The 23826-nt window shown below is 43.6% G+C and overlaps 1 protein-coding gene and 1 pseudogene across 1 annotated transcript; one reads left to right on the top strand and one right to left on the bottom strand.

Moving 5' to 3' along the window:
• Positions 1–436: 436 nt before the first annotated feature.
• Positions 437–2886, bottom strand: LOC133900873 (probable serine/threonine-protein kinase WNK6; annotated as a pseudogene).
• Positions 2887–18893: 16007 nt separating this feature from the next.
• LOC133900366 (transcription factor VIP1-like) lies at positions 18894–23177 on the top strand. Its single transcript, XM_062341472.1, has 4 exons — positions 18894–19514; positions 19734–19866; positions 22385–22469; positions 22661–23177. Exons 1-4 carry the CDS (start codon positions 19021–19023, stop codon positions 22816–22818), a joined length of 870 nt encoding a protein of 289 aa, XP_062197456.1. The 5' UTR covers positions 18894–19020; the 3' UTR covers positions 22819–23177.
• Positions 23178–23826: the final 649 nt, after the last annotated feature.

Consider the following 23826-nt stretch of genomic DNA (forward strand, 5'->3'; position numbering starts at 1 on the left):
GCTGGGCCCGTGCAGAACCAACCTGATAGGCCCACTTGGCCACCTCTGTATAGGGCTATTACCCAACTAGAGGGTCTAAACCTGTATAGCTCTATTTCTCTGTTTATGGTACACTTCATCAACTTCGCTGGTATTCCTACTTTCAATACTACAACAATATAAGATCGAGTATCAAATCTTCAACACTTACTAACTTTGATTTTTTTTTTTAAATAATTGGGTGTACATATGTACACCCATGTCCATGTATTGGGTCCTCCGTGGCCATGTACAAACTTTCGTCATTACCAGATAAAACAAGATGAGGTTAGCAACACCAGACGTGGCATTGCAATTTGAGCATACACAAGAGGGGCAGAATGGATGACCCATAAACATTGAACCATGGCGACTGGATCAAAACATTCCCTGGGAAGCACCACCGAGAGATTGAGATTCATTTTCCATTTGCTGCAGTGTTGTGCACCACCTAAATCATCTGACCAACTTGAACGCAAGGTCTCCAACAACAACTGTTTTGAGTAAGAACACATCAATCAGCTTGGCTACAACAGGCCTACTCCAAGGAGGTAGTTCGAGCTCTTCAACCATCTCAACAGACACTGAAAGGCTAGTGCCCTTCTCTAGGTCAAATAAGAACTCAATGGTCTCACGCTTACTTATAAGGGCAAAAGGAGAGTTAAAATTTATCGCGCCAGTAATAATTAGAAAAAAAAAGTCTAGTTCAACCCAAAGATGAAACTTTGATTCTTGTAATTACCTTTGGCAACAGGAACTCTTAGTTATAACTTGATCAGGTTTGTGACGCTCGTATTTCCTTCCAGCACAAATTCACCCCTTCGAAGCACCAGGCTGAAAGATTCCTTCCCATCCTCGATAGTTCCATTCGGTAACAAAGACACAAAAATTGGTGTGGCATCAAGATCCAGATCTAAATTTTGCAGGAATGTTGTCGGTTCTTGCACGGAATTAGAGATTTTCTCATTAATCTCATCTTTCTGGAGAAAAGGGCTCTTCAAGAGCTCATTTGTCGGCAACCTGTCAGCTGCTGAAGCTAGGCAGCTCTCTATGAAGTTTCTCACTTCTGCATCTTTGACCTTGGAGAGAGCAACGGGTTTTATACCCTGCAATTGTACAATTATAGCACCAAAAAAACAAAAGAACTATTTGATATCTACCAGCAAAATCTTGAAGTAGGTAAGTACTTTCTAGATGAAAGTCCACTTTAGAAACTTTCTTGTATGTCTGAACAAAGCCCTGATATCACTGTAAGGGCACTCACCAGTCACCATTTCAAGCATGCACATCCCAGATGAGTATATATCCACCAACTCATTGTAATTTTCACCAGAGAGCTCTGGTGCCATGAATTCAAAGGTGTCTGTCTGTATTTCAGGGTAAATGTTATTTCTTACGTTAGGTCTTACATGAAAAGAAAAGCTTTTGAATAAAATAAATTCATCACATATCGAGTTTGCTTCGAAAATATGTGGCAAGCTTGTAGAAAAGTGTACCTTGGATACTCTGTTTTCCTTTGCTGCATGACCATTGCCAAACCGAGATCTCCAATCTTCACCTTTCCATGGTTCCCATTGATGAAAATATTGTCACATTTCAAATCCCTGTGTATGATTGGTGGCTTTTGACTGTGCAGATAAGCTAGCCCTGTCAATATCTGTTTTGCCCATCGCCTCATTGCTTTCATGTCAACTTTCTTGTGCTTTGTACGGTGCCTAATCATATCATAACATCAATCAAAGTCCTTAAAAAAGCATCAATCAAAGGTATAGATCATAAGGGGGATGTGAAAGATAGCTAGTTATGTTTAGTTGTCTCCCCTTTTTCTTCTGAATGGAAGGCCAAAATAACCAACCATGTATGAAACAACATATTTGATTTAGGATATTTAAAACTAAAACTACCATGATCTTGTCAAATTTTGTTTGAACACCGGTAATTAACTGAACATTCCCCATGTAGCAAAAGATAAACTAGACGGACAAACAATAAAAATCAAACAAGCTCGATCCGTAGCACAAATAAGAATGCCTATGTACACATACTCTCTTAAGTTGTCGGACGTGAACAGCTCGGTGACGATGTTGATTGTCCCCTTCTTCTTGTCAACCCATGAGGCGCAGAGCTTCAGGATGTGCTTGTGCTAGAGTGACCTCAGCAGCTGGATCTCCATCTTGAGCTGCTGTAGCTCCTTCAGGGATCCCATGATGTGGCCATTTATCTCCACTTTAGCCCATGCCACTTCGATGCCATCTACCGCACCGAAGCCTTTGTAGCTGCCACCAAATTGATCACGTGAAGCAACAACACTAATTCTCCTTTTCTTTTGTGAACTAATGAAGCAAGTGTTTAAAGCCTAAACTTTGCTAGTTTGAAACAATAAAAGAAATCCTAAATTTTGGGATTGCTCGTGTTTAAGAATATCTCATCTGAATTCATGACTTACGATGAAATGAATTCGGTAATTAGCTACTGTCATTTGCTACTAAATTACTGGTGAAGTGTTGATGAGAGAGAAGAGAGGTACACTAGCTTGAAGGCTCCTGATGCCACAATATCCCTGTACTGCAATGCACGCACAATATCCCTGTACACGGATCAGAAAAAGAATGTTTTTTCTTACAAATCCGCAATGCAGCAGGTAATCAAGAACATGAACGAGAGCTCTTCACTATGCTCATCGATCAAGAACCCAACCCGACTCGACGAGACCACAACGACAGCAAACACGAGCGACAGCGGACGGCGCACGCACTCACATACCCGGAAGTAGTGCCATGTGGGGTTGACCTCATCGACGTCAGGGTCGTCGTCCTCGTCGGGTGCCTCCGTCTGCTCGTCGCAGTCCACCTCTGGATCGGGGGCCATTGCATCGAGGCGGCGAGGCGCTCCTCCTCCTCCTCTCCATGCTGAGGCCTGACCCGCCGGTCGATCGTGAAGCCCTAGAAGTAATCGAGCAGCGCGGTAAGGGTTCAAACGCTTCCAATTTCTATCGGCGTTGTGGGTGGTTTAGGGGCGGGATCATCGGAGACTGCGGGTGGGGCCGACGATCGAAATGGTACCGATTGATTATGGGCGTGGTGTCCACATCAGATGGTGATCCAAATTTCAGATAAGGACTATAAAACTAGTGCGCCGTTTGCGCGCATATCTAAGTGTACTATGTAGATCACCCGTGATGAAATAAAGCTATTCTCTATGTCATGATTTTGTATAGGAATTTGATCGTGGGTGGGACAATGTTATGGAACTAACGCAATAAGAATCACGTCAATCATATATCTAAATGAAGAGTTATGACCCTCACAAGAAGATTGTGATAGATGGTGACAAAAACTGATTAAACACTAATTTTGTGATTACGTAAGAATTACGAAAATTCAACCAATCAAACTTTTCAAAACCTTACCTTGATACTCTAGGATGGTTTTGGATGGATCAAACAAAGACAAATTGCATTGACAGAAGGATCCACCAAAAATAAACACCGGGAGACGAAATGAAGAATGCTGAGAAAAACTTACGAAACTTGACCGGTCTCAATCATTAGATCCACTAACATTGTCCCACATTTTATATCACATGTGGAGTTTTCATCGATATCTATTGGTATCTTGAACATTGAATGTGTTGTGCGTGACCATTTGGAAATAACAATGATGCCACTCCTGATGATGCCACAATTAGTACTATGTTTTTTTAGCTCTTAAGTATGAAACTATAGTGTTCCATAAAAAGGTTTTCCCGGTGCCTCAGTGTCTAGATATGAAATAAAAGTTATTTTTATTGTTTAGCACACTCTCAATAATTGTATGAAAAGCTTCCTTTTGCTCTTTATTTAATCTTGTATATAATGTGTTAACCTCTTCTTCTAAATAATCAGTATCATAGCTCATTTCTTCTTCTATCAAATGGTTGTTAGAGAATTGTTTAAATTGTGTTGTTTTGGGATGTAGATTGAACATATTTATATTGACTCCATTTTTTTACAATATTTTGTACCATCATGAGTTTTAGCATATAAATTTATTACAAATTAAAAAATTTGTAATTATTTAAACCAATATAAAACCAAGAAATATATATTTGAAGTATATATACTCATATGTATATATTCAAATATATTAATTAGGCTAAGTATTCCAAATAGCACAAAGACAATTCCTGAATTAATCCCTGCTTTAAATTAGTTCATATGCTTTGGTATGTGATCTTTATGGTTCTTTGTGCGGAGATTTAAATTTGAATATATCTCAAATTCAAATTTACTCTTAGATTCTATCGGCTCAAATCCAATTCAAATTCAAATTTCTTAATTCAAATCATCTTAGAAAGCTCAAGATTCAAGTTAAAATCATAAATCAAATATATTTATTTGAATTAAATCTAAATCCAAAGTCAAATTCAAATTCAAAACTATCATTTGAATTTAATTCAAGAAACCAAATTCCTTTTCTTTTTCTTTCTTCCCCGGCCCAATTTCCCCTCTCCTCTCTATGTTGGCCCAAACACCAGCCCAACCAGCCGGCCCGGCCTCTTTTCCCCCTCCCCCCCCCCCCCCCGCACGCAGACCGTCGTAGCCTCGCGCGGCCCAGCTCCCGCGTTCACGGCCCGCTCTCACGCACACCGGCCTGCTGCCCGCGCTCGCACGTGCGCGATCTGTGCTGTACGTGTGTCAAGCATCCGCGCTCGTCCGCGCCTTCTCCTTCCTCCCTCCAGCGCGACGCCGCACCGCGCTGTCCTGCGCCACCATGACGGTCACCTCTCTGAGTCAGCCATGACACCCCTCTGCTCCCTCGCTCTCTCTCTCTTCTCTCTCTGTCCATGCTTGTGTGCCCATATCCTGCCATGCCGTGTGACTTCCGCGACCAAGAGCATGCGTGGCCAGCGCAGGCACCCATGCCACGGGAAATGCGATGAGCTTATCCTGCCACCTCGCCATCGCCGACCCCGTGACGCCCACGAACGCACCGTCTCTCTCCATCTCCCTCTTTCATCTATAAATAGCACGTCTGACTCCTTCTCCTCACCCTTTTCCCCATTCGCTGCCACCACAGCGCCACCTCCACTGACATTCCTACTGCTACAACCTCGCTATCACCAATCCTTTGTCGACGTGCTACCGAGGAGCACCAGGGAGCCCTCATCATCCCTGTGCCGTCGTCCGTTCGTTGGAAGCCCAATGGGAGACCGTCCGAGGCGGAGCTGAGCCGCTCTGCCGCCAATGCGTCGACTCTCCGCTAGTCGCTGTCTCGCTTCTCGCCGTCTCTGAGCATGGTGAGCACCCCAGGCCCCTAGCACCCCCTCTTATATAGCGTGTAGTCGCCTCCGTGCTCTCTCTTGGCTGGTTGCCGCGCCCCGCCGTGTGTTTATCTTCCGCCGTCGTGCTTTTGCTCATCGCCAGCGTGCTGGTGCTCTGTGTGTGTGGCTGGCCATCGTGCCGTGATACCTAGGGGCCTCAGGCCCCTTTTCTTTGCAGGATGGTACCTCCTAGTGTAGGGGAGGTGCTGCCTGATTTTCCTGCGTTGCTGCCTCCCTCTTCGGCCGCCGTCTGGTAGCGCTTCCACTGTCGGCCGTCGACATTGAACCCACCACCGAGTCTGCCATGTTGTCTCCCCCACAATCCTCACCGCCGCTGTTCTCTCCCCCTTCTCTACCGCGCGCGCGTTGCTGGGCTCACCCGTGCGCCGCTCAGCCTGGCCTGCAGGCTGGCTTGACCTAGTAGCGGTCGACCTGCAAAGCTGGCCCAACCGCCCATAGGTGGTGCCCCCATGGGCTAGTCCAGCTTCTCAGCCCATAAAGTCAGGCAGCCCAACTCGAGTGGGCCAGTACTGTGTAGCCCAGAATTGTGCAGCCCAAGCCTAGCCTGGCCCATCTAGGCCCGAAACTGACCCAATCCAAGCCCAATTTAGCCCAATCAGTATTGTTCATGTGGATCTCACCGAGTCACTATTCACGTGGGCCTATATTACTGTTCATGTGGGTCCCACCTATAAACAATACCATTTCGTAATTTCTTGATATAATTTCTGATTATATCTTCCAGGAGCGATAATTTCTCCGTTCTAGCTCTGATTTAAGCCATTCTTTCGCTAAAATTCATCTAAAATCAAGATCTACTCATCTGTCACATTGTGATATCTATTATTCTCATTTGGCTTTTCATTTGGTGTTATTCAATTCTTCTCGAGTATAGCCATTATTGATCGTAGTCACAATTGCAGAGCAATCAGAGTTCTGCGAGTGTTGTGCGGGAAGTGTCAGGAGTGAGGAGGATCTTGACTACAACCAAGAACTCGAAGAGAACTTTGGAGAAGGTAAGTCTTATCTCCTTGATTATATTAAACCTATGTTTTCAAATAATCTACATGATCAACTTAAAACTGGATTTATTATCGCATGTGCTATGTATTGTGTTATTTCTAAACTACTTGCAATAGTTAAATCCTATCAAACACTTGCCATGCCTTAAATGTCATCATCCAAAACACATATCATCATAGGATTACACGTTATTATCTATATTAATGACAAACAACATCTTGATATCTAGCATGTTTAGGATTGAATACATCTCCTCGGAGATGTCGCTTTTAAAACAATTCTCCTCAGAGATAAGACTTACTATTATCAATGATAACTCATATAGCATGAATTCTTGATGGTTGTGAATTCCGTGACGGTTGTGAAATTCTTGATGTTGTGTGGGATATGGTGGGAGCTATGTAGAAATGGGTGAAGACTGCTTTGGCAAGGGCATGTAGAGTAATACTCTAGATGAGGATGCTCTTGGGAGCTTGAGTTAACTTTGTGGTATTCATTGCTGGAAGATACCTGCCCTACCGTTTAAGGACCGAGTCATTTTGTAGTCATGCCTTAGCAACCCCCGTGCAACCATACGTCCTGAATGTGTAGGACTTGACTTCTCCTTCACCTGACTGAGTTGGGTATCATACTAGGAGGCTAGGAGCAGCGAGCAGTTAAGTGGCCATCTCTCCCTCTGTTTGGAGGTTGCTAGTACCGGCCTAGGTTTAAAAAGGGGATTGACCTTCAGTACATGGACTCTGGCGCTTGGGGGTAAATCTCGTAGAGAAGTCCGGCAAGAAAGGTGATTGGAGTGTCTTGGTATGATTCGCTCCTCTGCTTGCAACAGTTGGAGGCTGAGCATATCGCGTGGGTAAAACTGTACAACCTATGCAGAGTGTAAATGTATTTGAATAGTTGTGTCCACGGTCATGAACATGCGAAGGCAGAACCTTTTTTAATAGACTCTGGTGCATGTGTTTTGATGAGTGAGTGTGTGGACTAGATGTCCGTGTGATGAGGTTGCTGGCTGAATTCGCTAGGATCTGTGTAGTACTAGAGGTACACTAGATGTGATAAAAGGTACTGCAGAGTGAGGTGTAGCGCCTCTGAAGACCGAGAAAACCCCAGATATAGCTTGTTACTTGGTTTTGAACAATTTAAACTATTTTAAAGTCAATCATAGATGATACAATTGGACATCTGCATAAACTATTTTACGCCTAAAACTAAATCGTAAAGCCTTATCCTTGAATCACCCTTTTATGCATATATAAAACACCTTGAGGTAGTATAGGACTTGCTAAGTACTTTCCTTACTCATTCTTGTTGTTATTCATATGAGGAAGCCAATGTTGACTTCGCCGGAGGTAAAGGCAAGGATGAAGAATAATCTTAGAAGTCGCGCCCACACCCTAAGCTGCTTGTGGCTTGGACTTTTGTTTTCCGCTGTGTTATGTTGGCCTCTCGGCCAGATTTGCAATATTTGGTAGGGTTTCCTAACCTTTATACTCTATAACCTTAATAATTATGTTTGAAGTTTGACTATGATACTATAACTATTATACTATACGTATCAGCTACTTAATCCAGGAATTGATACTGGAGGCATAGAAGAACCCAGGTTTGGGGGTCTTACAGGAGTGATATCAGAGCCAATGCTTGGCTGTCGGACATGACCTTAGGATAAAATTGCTCGCAATTGTTATCAGAGCTAATGCTTGGCTATAGGACGCAAGCTCGTTAGCGACGACGACAGCGACAACGACGAAGATAGGATCTTCGACCCCACTTCCACCCTGACACCAGCAGGGACCCTCTCACCTGTTGACAGCCGCTGGCAATGCTGCTGACAGGCCCACATATGACGCGTGAGGACGACATGCCGTGGCTAGCTAGTGGTAGGAGTAGATCCTTTTGTTGCTTTTGTTGTAGATAACCCTGTAGCCAGATGCTCTATGAGCATGCTTTCATCATTGTAAAACGAAGACTTTTGTACTAGTGACCTAGCAGAGATAGTTCTAGGTTTGTTTAATACATGTTGTTAGTGCTTGTATTTGCTGTTGATTCTTGTTGGCTCTTTATTGCGTGATTGGCAAGGATTGTCTTTGCTTTTATCTTGTTTGCCCTCACCTTTTAGTTGCATCTCAGCTCTTTTTTACTCTCTTATCTACAGAGAACAGATGGACTCATCCAGGAAATCATCTTGCCTTCAACAACAATGCCAGGGGGCTCTCGTCATTATGGCCCCGAGTCGGAGCTGAGCTGCTCTTCCACCAACACATCAACTCCACCGATCGCTGTCCCGCTTCTCGCTGTCTCTGAGCACGGTGAGCACCCCGGGCCACTAGCACCCCCTCTTATATAGCGTGTAGTCACCCCCGTGCTCTCTCTTGGCTATTTGTTGTGCGCCGTCGTGTGTTTGTCTTCTGCCGCCGTGCTTTTGCTCATCGTCGGCGTGCTGGTGCTCCGTGTGTGTGGCCGACCATCGTGCCGTGATACCTAGGGGCCACATGCCCCTTTTCTTTGCAAGATGGTGCCTCCCAGTGCAGGGGAGGTGCTGCCTGATTTTCCTGTGCCGTTGCCCCCCACTTCAGCCGTCGTCTGGTAGCGCTTCCGCCGTCAGCCGCCGATGTTGAACCCACCACCTTGTCCGCCGTGTTGTGTAGATCCTCGGCGTGGAATTCCCGTAGCGAAACCTTGGTCGGAACGCGTCGCCGGCAAGCTTTCCAGCGACCGCCGCCGTTGTTCTCTCCCCCTTCCCTGTCGTGCGTCCGCGCGCGCGTTGTCGGGCTCACCCACGCGCCGCTCGGCCTGGCCAGCTCGGCCCAGTAGCAGTCGGCCTACCAAGCTGGCCCAGCCGCCCATAGGCTGTCCCCCCATGGGCCGGTCCATCTTCTCAGCCCATAAAGCTGGCCAGCTCAACCAGAGTGGGCCAGTACTGTGTAGCCCAGAACTATGCAGCCCAAGCGTGGCCCAGCCTATCTAGGCCCAGACTCAGTCCAATTCAAGCCCATTTCGGCGAACCAGTACTGTTCATGTGGGTCCCACCAAGTCACGGTTCATATGGGCCCATGTACTGTTCACGTGGGCCCCACATGAACCTATGAACAGTACCATTTCATAATTTCTCGATTTAATTTCTGATTAAATTTTTCGGGAGCGATAACTTCTCTATTCTAGCTCTGATTTCAGTGATTCTTTCGCTAAAATTAATCTAAAATCAAGATATAATCATGTGTCACATTATGATATCTATTATGGATCATTTGGCTTTCCATTTGGTGTTACTTAATTCTTCTCTAGTATAGCCATTATTGATTTTAATCGCAATGCAGAGCAACCAGAGTTTTGCAAGTGCTGTGCGGGAAGTGTCAGGAGCGAGGAGAATCCCGACTACAACCAAGAACTTGAAGAGAACTTCAAAGAAGGCAAGTCCTATCTTATTGATCATATTGAACCTATGTTTTCAAATAAATCTACATGATCAACTTAAAACTAGACTTATTATCGCATATGCTATTTCCAAACTATTTGCAATAGTTAAATCCTATCAAACACTTAACATCCCTTAAATGTCGTAATCCAAAACACATATCATCCTAGGATTACATGTTATTATCTATATTAATGACAGATGATGTCTTGATATCTAGCATGCTTAGATTGAATACGTCTACTCGGAGATGTCACTTTTAAAACAATTCTCCTTGGAGATAAGACTAATTGTTATCAATGATAACTCATATACCATGAATCCTTGATGGTTGTGAATTCCGTAACGGTTGTGAAATCCTTGATGTCGTGTGGGATATGGTGGGAGCTGTGTAAAAATGGGTGAAAACTGCTTTGGCAGGGGCAAGTAGAGTAGTACTCTGGACGAGGATGCTCTTGGGAGCTTGAGTTACCTTTGTGGTATTCATTGCTAAAAGATACATGTCCTGACCGTTTAATGACCGAGTCATTTCGCAGTCATACCTTAGCAACCCCCGTGCAACCATGCGTCCTGAATGGGTAGGACTTGACTTCTCCTTCACCGGACTGAGTTGGGCATCATACTAGGAGGCTGAGAGCAGTAGTCAATGGCCATATGCCCCTCTGTTTGGAGGTTGCTAGTACCGGCCTAGGCTTAAAAAGGGGACTAGCCTTCAGTACATGGACTTGAGCATTTGGGGGTAAATCTCGTAGAAAAGACCGGCAAGAAAGGTGATTGGAGTGTCTCGGTATGATTCGCTCCTCTGCTTGCAACAGTTGGAGGCTGAGCATATCGCGTGGGTAAAGCTGTACAACCTCTGTAGAGTATAAATCTATTCGAATAGCCGTGTCCACAGTCATAGACATGCAAAGGCAGAACCTTTTTAACTAGACTCTGGTGTGTGTGTGTCTTCATGAGTGAGTGTGGACTAGATGTCTGCGTGATGAGGTTGCTGGCTAAATCCGCCAGGATCTGTGTAGTACTAGAGGTACACCAGATGTGACGAAAGGTACTACGGAGTGAGGTGTAGCCCCTCTCAGGACCAAGAAAACCCCAAATATAGCTTGTTACTTGATTTTGAACTATTTAAAATGTTTTAAAGTCAATCATAGATGATACAATTAGACATTTACATAAGCTACTTTATGGCTAAAACTAAACCGTAAAGCCTTATCCTTGGATCACCCCTTTATGCATCTATCGAACACCTTGAAGTAGTATAGGACTTACTGAATACTTTCTGTACTCATTCTTTCTATTATTCAGATGAGGAAACCGATGTTGACTTCGCCGGAGGTGAAGGCAAGGATGGAGAATAATCTTAGAAGTCGCGCTCGCACCCTAAGTTGCTTGTGGCTTGGGCTTTTGCTTTCCGCTGTATTATGTTGGCCTCTCGACCAGATTTGTAATATCTGGTAGGGTTTGTCAACCTTTATACTCTGTCACCTTAATAATTATGTTTGAAGTTTGATTGTGATACTACAATTGTTATACTGTGCGTATCAGCTACTTAATCCAGAGACTGATACTGGAGGGACATAAGAACCCGTGTCAACTGGAAAGTGCGGCTCGGATGCGTTCACAATCACGGGATTTAAAAGTTGGAAGAAGATTAATGATGGAGATAAATGTGCTTTTCTATGTCACATGGGTCAGGATGCCAGCTCAGCTTATAACTATTCAGTTTAATGTTTCAATAATCTAAAAAATAATACAGTCCATATTGACAACGTGATGATTAAACAAAAAGAGAAAAATGTTACAAATGCAAGACTTAGGCTTACAACTACAATTGATTCCATCAGGTAATAAGAATTTCTTTTCATTTCTATTATTGCAACTAGAATAATACATGTTGTACAATCTAATAATTATATATTCTTTATATCACCGGGTGGTTAACATTTCAAGTATGTCAATTTAGATGCCACGATGAATCTCCAGATTCCATCAATCAAGGCAATTTTCTTGAAATGCTCAAACCGTTGGCCTCTTATAATAAGGAAGTGAACCAAGTTATGTTAAAAAATGCTCCAAGAAATGCAAAGTGCACTTCACAAGAAGTCCAAACAGAGATTCTTAGCATATATGCTAGAAAAGTGCAAACTGCAATTAAAGAAGAAATTGGTAATAGCAAGTTTTGCATAATGGTTGATCAAGCTTGAGATGAATCTAAGAAAGAGCAAATGGTGATAGTTCTTCGGCTTGTTAACAAAGAAGGACTTATAAAGGAGCATTTTTTTGACCTCATTCATGTTAATGGCACTGCTGCATTGACTCTGAAGAATGCAATTTTGTGCTGTCCTGTTGGATAATAACTTGAGTGTGCAAGATATTAGAGGTCAATGCTATGATGGGGCAAGTAACATATGAGAGGAGTGGAATGGGTTGAAGGCTCTAATTCTCAATGAGTGTCCTTATGCATATTATATTCATTGCATGGCTCATCAGTTTCAATTGACTCTTGTTGCAGCATCAAGGGAGGTACAAGAAGTGCATAAGTTTTTCCAGCATGCAAATTTCATCATAAATGTTGTTAGCGTTTCTCCTAAGTATAATGATGAGTTACTAGCAAATCAAGCTGCAGAAATTGCTCGTGAAATTTGAATTGGGAGAGCTTGATACAGGAAGAGGGGCAAATCAGATGGGTTCTCTACAGAGGCCATGTGACATTAGATGGAGTTCCCATTACAAGTCAATTTTGAGCTTAAAGAATATGTTTAGTGCTACGCTTTTAGTTCTACGTAATATTGCAAATGATTGTTCAGTTTCAAGATATTCCCGAGGAAATGCTGCAGGTGCCCTTTGGATTATTGTTACATTTGATTTTCCAAACACTCCAGAAAAAATCTATGCTCCGATTTTCTATTGCAAAACATATGTTGCTATAATGCTATAATTGTTATCTATGCTCCGATTGAGTTAATATTTGTACATATATACCGTCATGTCATACTTATTTTATAATAATTATTGTTGATGTTGGCGAGTTGCCCCCCTATGTTCGATTCCTGGCTCTGCCCGTGATAACTCCTACCATCCTTCACATTGATCACATGCATGTTGCTTCTCCAACTGCACCGATGCACATGGCTACGTGCTACCGATACACCTGTACGACCTAATATTCTCCAGAATCTCTTCCCTCTTACATCAGCTAATTTTTTAAGCAAACTTCACATTGGATCATATATTAGTGCGCTAGGTCATCTGCTTATATTTTTGGTTGATGTCAACGCCTCAAGTGGCCGCATGTATGGCCATTCTTCTCCAGCCATATCTATTTTGGTCATGGTCATCGATATGCTAGCAGATAGGTAATTAGGTGGTCAAATTATATATAAAATGTTGATTTTTTTAATAGTCGACGACGTCATAAACTCGATACCATCCTACGCGACATGGAAAGACATTTCTAGCAACTTGAGGTCAAATGGAAACAGACAATAGAATGAAATACACGCACTCACACAATGACTACTAAACACTAGATATACAGAGGTTGAGGATTAACGAAGTCTTCATATATGTCTTGTATCGACTGATATGTCGTCTATCACTGAAAAAATCACCTTGATAAACACACATAAGTAGCAAATCTAAGATTTAATCTCTGATGGTATATATAGAACCAACTCCACTAACAACCCCAGTCAAGGTTCTCTTATGTCAGCTATTGATCATGCACGAAGCACTTCAATTATCCTGTTAGGAATGTTTTAGGGAAACTATTTTTTATCTTCAGCAAACTGTTAACCGGAAGACCAGAGTGACAACAACAGCTGCAATTTGAGCAAGTGGTTTTGTAGTTTGCTGGCTAGCAGTGAAACTGGAAGTGACATGGTAACCAATGGTCAGTGGTTATTCTTATCGGATTAATTAGATGTAGAAGAAGAATCTTGCTGTTGTGTTGCCCAAATTACCCTCCCTTTTCAGATGCTCCGTCTTCCTCAGCTTTCAAACTCATACCTTCAGTTGCCTATTGTTAGGTACAGACGATAACATGTACTATATGACATGTGGGCTATAATCTCTACTCGCTATGACGTGGAGCTTTAGATTTCTATTAGCCTAGCATCTAGCTGAAAAGATTTCTGCACTTTTTTTTCTCTAAAATCCAATCGAGGATGACCCAAGTGCTCCTGACGTGACGCGTGGAAAAGGAGGGTAGATGATTTTTCATAAAGGAACAAGAACCTGGTTGATAGGCTCGTTAGCATCGCCGGCACCTTTTCATCTGGTAGCGTGTCTACACCAAATAGTTGAAACAAGATTATATTTAGCAAAGCTTTAGTCCAAGATATATGTAAACTTTAGAGTTTATAAGATAAAATAAAGTAATTACAATATCTATTTTAAAGCTGAAATTTGAATAATATGTCTCCACTAAAGAATCTTGAATTGTCCACAACTCTAACTCGAATTTCTACGGTTAGAGCTGACTAGCTTTAAAACATAATTGGAGCTAGAGCTCTCCCAAATACATCTTAAATTCGGAGGAGAATATTACATGCACACATCAGTATAATACATGCATGAGCATATGTGTGCGACTTGTACTCGCAAAGGACAAATAGTTAAAATAAAAAGGGGCTTTTGTAAATTTGCCACTGATTTTTTATTTTTTGCAAGAATGCCACTTGAATGATAGTTTTGGTGGTATTTTTACAATTTTTTAGTAGCAAGTTTGCAATAACGGTTCAAAACAGTGGTAAATTTATAATTGTCCCAAATAAAAATGGCAGACAACCATAGTTGAACCAATATTAATTCGACGTTGCTAGCGATCTGACGTTTGATCTATTGGACGCTCCAACAGTCGTTGCAATGTCAAAAAATAACATCTGCAATATTGAAAGTCAATATTTGCAACATTTAAAATATGCACCAAAATAGCTCGTTATATGCATCTGATCCAGGAGAAAATTATCAATGCAGCATCACTACATGTTGCATGCAATATTTTTAGGTAAAACCCCGTAGTGTCACTCGACCTTAAGCTTATACAGCAGATCTTAAATGAGATCGACTCCTTGACTAATACCACTACAAAAATAGCATGAAAAAAAATCATAATCTATAAAATCAAGTTTTCCACCTATAAATACAACATCAGCCACCCTAAACAACTGTAGCATCCAAACGTTACTATTGCAACATCTCAAAACACATATTGTAACGTCCCAAAGCACTTAATGCAATATCAGTCCAACCAAATCACATGTAGTAACATCTCCAATTATCTGTTGCAGTATCCTTAATCACATGTTGCAACATCCGCAATCATCAGTTGCATCATCCTAAATCACATCCCCGAAAAAAAAAAAATCTCAAATCGCATTTGCAACATAAAAAAACATTAATCATAACATCTTAAATAGATTTATGCAACATCAAAAAAATACAATATCCCAAAATCACAAGTTACAGCTTTTAACTTTTACCATCTATTTCCTCTTTAGCCAATAAACTTTACTTATGTCAGTGATGGATCTGTTATGCTCCAACCGACGAGCTTAGACCTTTGGCCACTGCGGAGTCAAATGGAGGGAGCTTTGACATCTTCACAAAACAGGGAGCATCAGCCCACGAGCATCGCCTCGTTGGAGGTCTGGATCTCACAAAATCCGGTGAGCTCTGGCCCTGGTGTCATCATATCGAGGGAGCTCCGACCTCTCCACACGTAGGACCATCACCCCTATGAGCTCCGTAGCCTTCCTTGAGGCCCTGCAATGGGAGAGGGGGGGGGGCAGGAGCAGTCTGAGCAAGCCGAGCTCAGCTGGTGTGCTAGGGAAGAGAGAAACAAATGGAGGCTGGTGAGTGAGAGCGTGCACATGACGGGAAAGGGACAAATGACACAGAAGACATAACTCGCTGGAACCGAGAAGACGTGGACGCGTGGGCATATGGGCAAGCGTCCGATATTTTTAACAGCCTCAGAAGTCTTGGCTCTATCATTATTGTGAGGAACCATCCAAACAATATTCTAATTAATCACCAGGAGGATTATTATTCATAATCACAACCTCGATGGCTAAACCACAGGTTAGGTAAAACAAATGCACTAAGCATTCTAGACATATGTGTAAGCGACTGAAACTTTACTATAATATGAGAAAGCTGCCCTGCAACTAATAACTAAACAAGTGTAACTGTAACCAACATATATATCAATAAGTAATAAGAACCAACATCACCATCTCCCACATACCGAACCACAAAATCATACTCGAAACTCTACGACCGATGCAGATGGACAGAAGCATGCTCATGACTGAGAGCGTGGCAGTTCAAACTGTTTATACACCCTGCAGGGGATACTACTCGACCCACATGACACGAGGACCATTCAGCTTGTGCCACCGGCCAAAGTGCACACAAGGGGGTACTTGTGACAACCTTCCCCAACCAGCCCTCAACCGTTTGGATCATGCATCGCTCGGCGTGACGGTACTAGAACTATTCCTGGAGCAAACTAGTACCGCTACAAGCCTGCCCGCTCATATTGTCGATGTCCAAGCCCAAAAAGCCACAGCTGCGAAGGTATTCGGCTCACCTTACCATTATTTCGGCATGTGGTGAGTAAGGTAAGTGCTAAAGCCAACAACACCGATGATAGGTGCTTAACCAGCGCAAAGCGGTCTACGGTGTCCAGTTTCCTCTACCGACCTACCCAAGGGAACTCCACACTCGGGCAGGACAAAACACCATCCTAGCACCGCCCACACCTCGTCTCATACTCACCACTCGTATAACCATCTCAACCTTAACAAGTGTATGTAATCATAAAAGGTCCTGTGCTCGCGAACAACAGGATGCACCGTCGTTCGACTTCTACCGAATGACCTAAGCATGGCTAAGCATATAAGTTGAACTCATACCTAGACATTGACAACATCTTAAGACTACAAGAAATGTAAATACACAAGTATTCAAAGTAAAAGAATGCAATCGGCATAGGTTCTAACAATTGGTACCTGACTCTGACTCACTAAACATGCATACATACATAAGAATATTTCATCAATTTTAGACTTATCCAATTTCACAAGAGGGATCAATATACTTAGTTACTTGCCTTGCTGTTCAGGTGGCTACCCAAAGTTTCCCTCGCCCTCCTGGATCACCAGCTCGATGTCCTTAAAAAGGATAATGCGTGCAATGCCATGAGCATGAATAAAATGCAATAATGCATGCCACAATACTTAACAACATGCTACAAGCATAAGATATACGAATCAATGCAATACTAAATGATCTAAACGAACCCCGAAAAATAACAACCATCCAGAGTATCCGGACTGGTTCAAAGTATCCGGACTCGGACCCTCCGGATGACCCTCCGGGAAAGGCGCTCTGTTACTGCTTTTTATTTATTTGACTGACCCGGAGTATCCGGATTCCGAAGTATCCGGGCCATCCTCCGGGAAAGACTTTCGGTTAGTATTATTTTAACTTGACTCGGAACCTCCGGGTTGGTCCGGACTATCCGGGATATACCGGACACTCCGAGTGAGGTTCCGAGCGGAGCTCTCGATTACGCGATCACATAACTACCCGGAGTCTCTGGGCTTGTCCGGATAATCTGAGCTATATAGATTTGGTTTCTTCACGATTTTTCCACTTGTGTGTTTTGACTTATTTTACAAATCTGTGCTACACAAACGTGTACATGCCTATCCAAAGGATCCTAAACCAAACTTGCATCCTAAACCCTAACCAATTTTGAACATAATTCATCGGACAAAATCTGCTGAACCCGGAGTATCCGGGTGAGTCCGGAGTATTCAAGTCAGCTAGAAAAACTATTCTCAAGTGGATTTTTGGTCGATTCAAGTTGCAATATTTTCCAAACCTAAAGAAAACATGTTAGGGATAGTCTAAGGGTACTAAAATTTATTCATCAACTACCAACACTACTCTAGAGCTCAGATTCGACCAAAGCTTCATTTTTGCTAAAAAGCTTAAGAATACCAAGAACTTCAAGAACTACTCGATTTTTCCACGAAAATAAAAATGGATTGGATGGATGAGTAGCTTATGAGCTAGAGAATGCAATAGTGCCACACGTATATCTTAAATTCTCCACTTGAGCTCATATTTTAGAGGAAAAGAGAGAGTGTTTGAGCTTGAGTGAGAGGGGGAGAGGGAGGGGGCAGCTGGGGGAAACGTGAGGAGTGAGGAGAGGAGAGAGAAAGAGGGCAGGTGAGTTGTTGCCCACTTGAGAGAGGGAGTAGAGGAGGAGTGGGGCCACATGTGAGACCTACATGTTAGAGAGAATAGGTATTTTTAATGTATTTTTTTATTATTTTCTCTTCCAATTTTCTCTCTTATTCAAATAGTTATTAATGAAGTACATTAGCGCTCCGGATTACTATTACACAAAATTTAAGTATAATACTTAAGAGGTATAATTTTACTTAAATATGTAATTAAAAAATTGGGATAAGACAATTATCGATAAGACAATTATCGATAATATTTACATGATCATAGATTGTTTAAGACGATGTCCACATGCTAAAGTTACCGTGTTGTGTTTGAACTCCTCCAAATTGGCATCGGTTTGGTCTGAGCAGTCTCTCAACTGCCACGTAGGCATGTTACTTGCTGCTGATGCCAGTGGGCCCACAGGCTCCAGCAGCAACCGGCGAGTCAGCAGCAGAACATACGACACGGATTCTCTCAACGGACCATAGAGTGTCAGCTGCGTCGCTGGCATATGGGCCCTTTTTTCTGGGAACCACGTGGCGTTCCTTCCGCTCCACTCATGTGAAGTTACCATTTCACCCCTCCTGCTCTGCTCACGCCCTCGTGCACCCGCTGCACGACCGAGGCCCGATCCAGCCGTCCAAATCATCTAGAGATTCGCGCGCACTAGCACGAGTCCATGGACCACGTCCACTCCGAAACAGACGCATTTACACCGCCGCCATGTTCCTCCCGCTTCCCTGCACCCTCCGCACGCCACCAGAGGCAGGTGAACCTTCCACTTCACTGGAGATTCGTGCGGCGCGGGTTTAGTTTATACACCAAGTCCATGCGCAAGTGAGCCGCAGGGCCCCCTAGCCCCTGTACTTCTACTCCCCCCCCCCCCCACACCTCGACGGCTCGACGCGTACCAACCCATCGCCTCCGGCCCCGAGCAATCCCCGCACGAGCCCGCGCCCGCCGCGCCACCGCACAGGAGCCTCCCGTGCCGGCGCTGATTGCCGCTGGCCTCCATGGACCCGCGCTTCCCGCAGCCGGCGCCGTCCTTTGGCGGCGCCCCCCGTGGCCACCACCGGCGGGCGCACTCCGAGACGTTCATCCGGCTCCCCGACGCCGACCTCCTGTTCGACCCCGATGGGGACTTCTCCTTCTCCGACCTCGACTTCCCCTCCCTCTCCGACGACTCCCCCGCGGCCTCCGACCCCACGCCCCCGCCGCCGCAGCCGCAGGCGGCAGTCCCCCCGGCCCCGCGCCCGCCCGGTGGGGCCCACATGAGGAGCCTCTCCCTCGACGCCGCCTTCTTCGACGACCTCTCGCTGCAGGGAGGAGGAAGGGTTGGGAGCGGCGGCCTGGCTGGGCATAAGAGGAGCGGCTCCATGGACGGGGCGACCTCGCCGTTCGAGGGCGAGTCCGCGCCGTCGGGCTTGCTGCTGGACTACGCGAAGAAGGCGGTGCCCGCTGAGAAGCTCGCTGAGCTCGCGCTCCTCGACCCCAAGCGCGCAAAGAGGTGAGGTTTATTGTTTGAGCTATCTCCACGGATTCCCGCAGCTTGAGAAGCTTCATGGTGCTAAAGAGTGTTAGCTTGTCCTGTATTTGGAGTTGATTTGTGGTTTTAAGATGTGTGTTCTTGTTGCGCCTTGAGTTTTGAGGGTTTCGTATGGTACATTTGAGTTGTAATTTGGGGTTACAATCGTGGTTCCGTGGTGTGGTGGCCTGCGGTGTGCAGGATTCTGGCGAACAGGCAGTCGGCGGCGAGGTCCAAGGAGAGGAAGATAAAGTACACCAGTGAGCTGGAGAGGAAGGTGCAGACGCTTCAGACAGAGGCGACTACGCTTTCAGCACAGCTCACGCTTCTTCAGGTAGGGGATGATCTTTGTTTCCTTGACCAGTTCCAATAATAATATCTTCTAGTTAGTGTCCCCCCCCCCCCCCCCGGTCCTGATTATTCTAAAAAAAAGATCATCTTGTGGCTGGGTGTACGAAACGTATGGTTGCTTCAGCCAACCCTAATTATTTGATTGAAGCTTGTCTCGTGCTACAAGAACTGCAATAGGAGATAAACTATTATTTTACCTGATCATGCGAAATTCTTTAGTCTATTGCTGTGTTGAACAAGTGTGAGCGTGTGGCAACGGACCTAGCTGACTCAGTTTGTGGCATGATATAATTAACTAGAGACAGAAACGGTTGCCCACACTTGCATCCTCTCCTTATGTTTGGTCACAGTAATGGTTAATTATTTCAGCTGACCCATTTCACTTTAGTAACTTGGGTTTTCATGTCTTACTGTCTTAGCATTACAAGAGCCATTGATGTTTGTTGAGGATTTCCTTGAGATTTAACTTCTTTCTATCCTTGGGGTTGATAAGAACCTCTTATTGCTGGTTCAACGAAGCAATTGTGTATAAGATAAGACCATAAAAAAATTAGGTATTCTCTTATGGATTGGTTGTACTGTGGATTAGAGGTGATTTGTGCCATCCTTTTAGTGATACTTCATCAATGCATGCTATCCTGACCCAGCCCCAACATAGTTCTTTCCAAATTTGTTGCAACTTGTGCTTTTGGTATGACTGATTGTTAGTCTCAATTCTGTTGAATTTAGTTTTCATTGTAAGTAATCTTTATTTTTGTACACGTGAAATTTGATCTCCTCAGGACCCAAATTTTTTATGGTCACTCTGTCTTACCTTTTCTAGTAGATGATAATTTTGAGGATACATCGTCCCACCTTATTGAATGTGTTTGTAGCAGCTTCACATATGTACATAATTTTGTTATAGATTTTTCTGTCCTGCAGTGAAGTTATATACTACTATCATGAGTATTAGTAGAAAAAGATAACTTCCAAGTTGCCTATGTTTGCAAATTTCTTGCGCATTATGCATTGGTTTATGTAAGCGGTTCACTTAACAAGATTTGGATGTTGTTTAATGATGATCTACTTAATATGTGACAAATCAAATATTTCTCCAGAGGTATATAAAGTAATAAGTGACCATATAGTGGCATTAGATAAACCCTATTAAGCAATGCTCCGTTGGTTAGGGTCCTTGTGGTGGAACCGCCCCACCCGGGTTCGAGTCCTAGACTCGGCACGGGTGCTTGTATTTTCTTGGGGTTAAATCCCGAGAAGAATAGTACATGCACATGCGGATGCGTTCAGTGGTCAAAGCGCGTGCCCGCACTACATAAGGTTATGCCTCCAATCCTGTTTAGACATGCACTAGGACGCACCCACGTGGGTGTGCATGTGTGCGTCAGACTTGTATTCTCAAAATGATAAACTCTGTTAAGTTATGAATATTATCTGAACCGAGTAGTTCCTGGAAGCTGTCCCTAGGTGGGAGACCCGGGTTCGATCCCCGGCTCCCACCCCCGGAGGCGCCCCTCAGTCCCTTTGTGGCTGGGGGGTGTGGGCCTCCCCTTTGAAAAAAAAAGTTATGAATATTATGTTTACTGTCGTCCTGTGTAGATTTCATCGATGTAGATACCTTCTCCAGGCTGTATAACCCTTGTAACGTCATTCCCTCAGTTCAACGCTTGCTACCTTTTAGTCAATTGAAGGTAGCACGGATATTTGAGATCAAAATTTCATTATGTTGAAAGGAAACTTTGAAGAAGTCCTACGTACAGCTGAATGTTCTGGAGCAGAATGAGCTGGTCCTATATTAAGTATGAATATCTGGCTTGTGGATGTGTCATTTGACAGCTGCCAAGTTATAGCAGCCAAACGATAATAATCGTAGGTGTGTATCCTTTTGTTTATGGACAATACAGCTCGAGCATTTCAATGAATTTTGTACTCTTCTATTTGAGAATCTTGTCTCTCAAGTGTTCTTGTAGTTGATGTGACTACTGAAGGATTTATTGCACCTAATAGTAGGGTTATAATGCAGATGCCTCTATACTTGATAGGTAGGTCTTGCCACAAACAGATGCTCTGTTTGAAAGCTGATTTGATTGAAGATGTGGAGTCAGATGGGTAGTGTTAGGCCGGAGCTTTGGTTTGGTGGTCCGGGATAGTAACCCTAGATTTACCTTTACGAAATTTGGCCAGTACTGAAAAGTTTATTTTAGCAGGAAAAAGAATGGAAGTTAAAGAAATTTGGTACGTGTTAAACTGGATTCAAAACTTGTTGGCTATTAAGACTATCTTTTTATGCTATTTTCTGAGTAGAACGATTTTAAATTGTTGCTACATTGGTAATCATTCTGAGTACTGTGATTGTCTGGTTGATCACCTGCCGTGTTAGTTAGTGTGTTTGTTTGTTTTAGTTAGCTGCTGTCCTATCCAATGTTTTGTTTCATGTCCTTAATGTATTTTGTTCAGTAATATTGTTTCCTTTATCGTGTTGCAATTTACTTGTAATGCAGAGGGACACTTCTGGTTTAACCACTGAGAACAGGGAGCTCAAACTCCGGTTGCAAGCCATGGAAGAACAAGCTAAACTTCGAGATGGTGCGTCCTAGTCTTCTTTTGGAAGCTTTTCATTCGCTGTCATATAGGCCCATAAATAAAGTTTTGCCGTTTCAAGAACATCACAAGGCAGTTGATATCGACCAATCAGTTATCCTATGACCATATATCAGTTCTCCTAGAGTCCTAGTTGATCAAGCAACCTGTTGAATCCGCCTTTTTGTTTCATGCAGCTCTGAATGACGCCCTGAGAGAAGAAGTTCAGCGGCTTAAGATAGCCGCAGGTCAAGTCCCTAACATGAATGGGCCCTTCAATGGAGGACTACAGCAGCAGCAGATGGCAAACTATTTCTCGCAACCGCAGCAGATGCAATATTTCGGTGGCCACTAGGGTCAGCATCACCGTCTGAATCACCATCCCCAGAACTCTTCAAACGGCGGCCAGTCCCTGAACGACTCAATAGATTTCATGTCAGGTGACTTAGCTCAGGCGCCTGATGTCACACATACCAACCGCAACTAAGTACTTTAAAGGTAGCTGATGTATACCATATATTCGTATGAATCATTCCTAGGGTAGCTAGCTGTTCTTTGTACCATTTAATCAAAAAGTCATTCCTGTATGACATTGTATCATCTCTTCCGCTCTTGGGGTAACGCCTTGACTGCTTGGCAACTAGACATGTTGCGTATCGTTGTTACCCTGTAAAGATGCTCTTATAGTGAATGCAATTGTTTTCCGAGTTGAAACTGGTGAAGCTTCCTGATACCGAAATCATATTTCTATACCTGACTGGTAAACTGTTGTCTCATTGAAGTGATCTGGCACAGAAGCTGGTTGGATCAAATTGGATGGTCCGGCCGTGCCGCCGACGAGAGCAGAAGGTGCTCGCTCGACAGCATAAATAGCTTGTCGGAGTCTCGGACGAGAGCAGAAGATGCTTGCCAGGGCACGGACTGGCCCGCTCCTTGTGACAACGATCCGATCCGACGCAGCGCCGAATTGGACTGGCCCGCTCCTAAAGCACTGTCTTTTTTTCGAGAACGTGCAACACACGCATTCCATTAAGAGAAGATAGTTACACGGCAACATATTACAGCAAAAAAAAAAAGAAAATTCTTTATTTGCTATCGAAATTTTTATCTCTTTCCTCTACGTCACTCTAGAAAGTGAACTTCTCTGCCATTGGTTTTATTTTTCATTCCTTCCGTACCACTATATGTGCTAGGTCAGTTCTATAGGTGAAATTCTGTTTACTGATACTATTTGTGGACGTAATGATTTTCTGTTTCTTTAAAAAAACAGTGATTTTTTATTTCTCTAAAAATCTTAGAATTTTTTTACAGGTTCCATAATCATATGCAACCTATTTTGATTGGATTTACCTAAAAAATATGT

This window comes from Phragmites australis, chromosome 19, assembly GCF_958298935.1.
Source record: "Phragmites australis chromosome 19, lpPhrAust1.1, whole genome shotgun sequence".
In the NCBI taxonomy this organism is placed as follows: Eukaryota; Viridiplantae; Streptophyta; class Magnoliopsida; order Poales; family Poaceae; genus Phragmites; species Phragmites australis.

What these genes read in the sequence shown, in the direction of transcription:
- LOC133900366 (XM_062341472.1), top strand. Translation starts at nt 19,021, where the DNA reads ATGGACCCGCGCTTCCCGCAGCCGGCGCCGTCCTTTGGCGGCGCCCCC. An exon ending in GACCCCAAGCGCGCAAAGAG is followed by an intron (nt 19,515 to 19,733) that starts GTGAGGTTTATT and finishes TGCGGTGTGCAG; the next exon opens with GATTCTGGCGAACAGGCAGT. An exon ending in ACAAGCTAAACTTCGAGATG is followed by an intron (nt 22,470 to 22,660) that starts GTGCGTCCTAGT and finishes TGTTTCATGCAG; the next exon opens with CTCTGAATGACGCCCTGAGA.